The following is a 3,407-nucleotide window of genomic DNA, read 5'->3' on the forward strand; positions in this document are numbered from 1 at the left end:
CCAACCTTCTCACCCTTCTAGATCTTGTCGAACAGAAACGACAGAGCCCGGGCAAGCGGCAGCACCCCGGGAAGCGGGCGGACTGGCTGCGACCCAGCCCCGAGGAACCTTGGCTCCTGTATCCTCCGGAGAAGCCCGACGTGCTGCTGCCCTTTATCAGCTCTTGGTCACCAGAATCTGGAATAGAGGACGGTGGCATGGCGTCGGACGGGGCCCGAGACGACAAGAGGCAGAGTCCGGGGAAACGACAGAGTCCGGGGAAACGTCAGAGTCCGGGGAAACGGCAAAGTCCGGGAAAAAGAGATGATGCCGAAACAGGTCTGCCTCAGGGGCTTCCCTTCGACCCGCTGTTCTACTCGGCTTTCGGTGAGTCCAGCACAGACAAGCGACAGAGTCCGGGGAAACGGCAGAGTCCGGGGAAACGACAAAGTCCGGGGAAACGTCAGAGTCCGGGGAAACGGCAGAGTCCGGGGAAACGGCAAAGTCCCGGGAAGAGGGGCGGGGAGCTGAGCGCAGCGGCGGCGGGGCAGGGAGCGTACGCGCCCGCCGGCAGTCGGAAGGACTGGACGGAGAAACCTGCGATCTATACGACCTTCCCGGCTGGGTTCTGAGACCAGCCAGGGGCGCATTTCTCAAGCAGTCGTGGGGACACTGGCAGAACCCCAGAAAACAGGCTCGTTCTGTGTAATCCCGAGATGTAAAGTATAGAGAACTGATGTACCCGGAAACGTGACTAGTGGCTTAGTGATTACAGACCGCAGAACTACGCGCACGTTCTGCACAGTGTACAGCATTCAGGAGGTGCGAATAAAGGCGGTGGTTTCGCCACCAAATGACCACATTTGGAACCGAGTCAAGTAGTTTTCTTTGTAGAATACCGTACGAAGTTCATTAAAAAATATTCTCTATCATAAATAAAGCAGAGGTTAGACTCTGGCTGTTTTTTCAGTCATTTTTATCGGGCTTTCTATATTTTGTACTCTCTTGATGTCAGACAGGGAGGCATCAACTTCATCAAAAAAGACTACGAATTGAAAGCCCGACAAAAACGACTAAAGAAGACGTGAAAAAAAACAAAACAGCAAGAGCCTAACCTCTGCTTGGAGAGTAATTTACAAACAGGGAATGGTAAATCACTTTCCATACAGGGCACGTGATGTTACAGGTGAATGGGTCGGGCAGGTGTCGTCGGCTTCTTTCGGAAGAAATCCTAACTCTGTGGTTAACTGGAGGATTGCATGTCTGCATCTTTTAACCAAAGCAAAGAATGAATCAATAAATGAATATGCGGGGTTCCCCTCTATTGAAACTCCGTTCTAGTAAGTTTATGTACGACCCGGATTGATAGTGACGAGACCAGACCAAGGCATATAAACAACAGGTTGACTCGCGATCGGTGATTGTCTCTCAGGTAACAGATATATAATGAAGAATAAACCATTACAACGAGGCATACTTGTTGCAATAGTCACGGTAGTGTATCAACAATGCCTGTTGATTGCCACAGTAGTTTATTGACCTTCAACAATGCCTGTTGAATCTAGCCTTTTTACAAATGTACGACCTACATGCCTGGTAGAGGCTATACAAAAATATCCCTCAAAGAAAAACACACACGTGACAATGACTGGCAGCCCGCCCTTATACCCACCTCATACAGAAACATCATATTCCAACCCAAAACTGATATATATTGACCAGGGTGCCACCTTCGTACATTAGTAACTTTTCACCTCTTACATGTTCGCACAGAAGGCATTGCCGCTATGGCCCCCATTCCACTAGAGCGAACAGCTGGGACGTAGCGGAGTGGGGTTACAACGTGCGAACAACTCGTATATATTTGGGCCTAGTGGTGCGTACCTAAAGCCCGGACTTGGAATTGGACCTAAAAATGTTTAGGTCCAAGTCCACAAAAAAACCTAAATGTCCGGACTCAAGTCCGGACTTGCAAAAATCTATCTGTCCCTTATATTCCCTTCCATAGGTTCCATATTAACCTTCCATAGACAGTGAAATTTGCACTGGAAAAAGCCAAAAACATTTTGTGTTTACACTGGCTTTATATAATTTGCATGTATTTTTCACATTGCATTTCAGTTCATGCTAACATGCAATTTCATATGCATCATCCCCCCTCCCCCACAAAAAAGAAAACTTTCTAGCGCACATAATACGCAATGACGGGTTCAGGTCCGGACTTAAAGTCCGGACCTGAACCTGAACTGCTGGACTTGAATCCGGACCTGAACCTGAATATGAGTTTAGGTACGCACCACTATAATTGGGCCTATGAAATTCACTCCAGATTGCAGCATTACAACATGTTAACAAATCCCAAACGGTCTCACCCGCAAATCTGATTTAGTAAAAATAAAGTTTTGTTACCCGAAAAAACCCTAATATCATAACATCGTCACATGATGAAAACTAACGCCCTGACTTGCTGGAAATCTAGACAATCATATAACTCTCTCCCTAAGGCTCTTGCTTAAGACCTGTATTTATAAAATATACATTATGATTACAAAGGCAAATTATGTACACGGGGAGGAATGATAACTGGACCATGGAATATGTGCGGATTCCCTTTATATTCCCCATTCGCAAATTAAACCAAACCAATAAAATAAAATAAATAAAACACTTTTGAACCAGTCTGCGCTTGTTACTTGCACCACGTGACCTCTCATATAAGCCTCTACAAGCACGTCACCGGAACGTACTGCGCCTGCGCGAAAAGTATAGACATGCTAAACCTTGCTAAACCCCCGGTTTACTAAAGGGCCGCATTTAAGAAAGTATGTGCGTATATAAGGGTGAAATCCCGTGTACGTTTTACATGAAACCATGTCTCTAACATATATTGTGCAACAAGCAGGATTTCAATGCAACGTTGACCAAACCAAGCCCCAAACCACCAGGGTTCGCGCAGGCGCAGTACGTTCCGGTGACGTGCTGCCTCTACAAGGCTCCACATGTCACTGGAAATATAAGCCTCTACCAGGCTCCAAAACTACGACTTTTTTATGGCCAACCAACTCCTCTGGTATCTGCATATTTGGCGTTACAATTTCTACTGTTTCCAGTGAGTTGCGGAGCCTGGCAGATCCTTGATACCAATGCTTATAAACATATCATCAATTCGTGCATTGCACAATTTCAACTAAATTTAGATGCATGGGCTTGCTTCAAGAGGACATTTGAGCTTGCACTTCGGACTCTTTTATAACATCTTCGTAGCAGCAACGCTGGATGACTAACAGACTGAACAGCTTATTACACAGTAAACTGTCTAGAGAGACGTCCTGTTTTCTCTTAACATCCTTTTAAAACAAAACTACGAGCTTCAGTATTCCACACGATGATCATCCGCTGCTGAGGCAGGAAACAGTCAACGTGTCACT

General features: G+C 46.2%; 2 protein-coding genes across 2 annotated transcripts in view; one reads left to right on the forward strand and one right to left on the reverse strand.

Moving 5' to 3' along the window:
* Positions 1-197: 197 nt before the first annotated feature.
* On the forward strand, positions 198-611 carry LOC118416422 (pro-thyrotropin-releasing hormone-like). The gene has a single exon (XM_035821519.1). The coding sequence runs from the start codon at positions 198-200 to the stop codon at positions 609-611; it is 414 nt and encodes a 137-aa protein (XP_035677412.1).
* A 2,738-nt stretch (positions 612-3,349) lies between these two features.
* Positions 3,350-3,407, reverse strand: part of LOC118416423 (protein O-linked-mannose beta-1,2-N-acetylglucosaminyltransferase 1-like) — a 27,209-nt gene continuing 27,151 nt past the window's right edge. Inside the window, exon 9 of the mRNA XM_035821521.1 lies at positions 3,350-3,378. Coding sequence (XP_035677414.1) covers positions 3,350-3,378 — 29 coding nt within the window. The remainder of the gene's footprint in view (positions 3,379-3,407) is intronic.

This window comes from Branchiostoma floridae, chromosome 5 (assembly GCF_000003815.2).
Source record: "Branchiostoma floridae strain S238N-H82 chromosome 5, Bfl_VNyyK, whole genome shotgun sequence".
Classification (NCBI taxonomy): Eukaryota; Metazoa; Chordata; class Leptocardii; order Amphioxiformes; family Branchiostomatidae; genus Branchiostoma; species Branchiostoma floridae.

What these genes read in the sequence shown, in the direction of transcription:
- LOC118416422 (XM_035821519.1), top strand. Translation starts at nt 198, where the DNA reads ATGGCGTCGGACGGGGCCCGAGACGACAAGAGGCAGAGTCCGGGGAAA.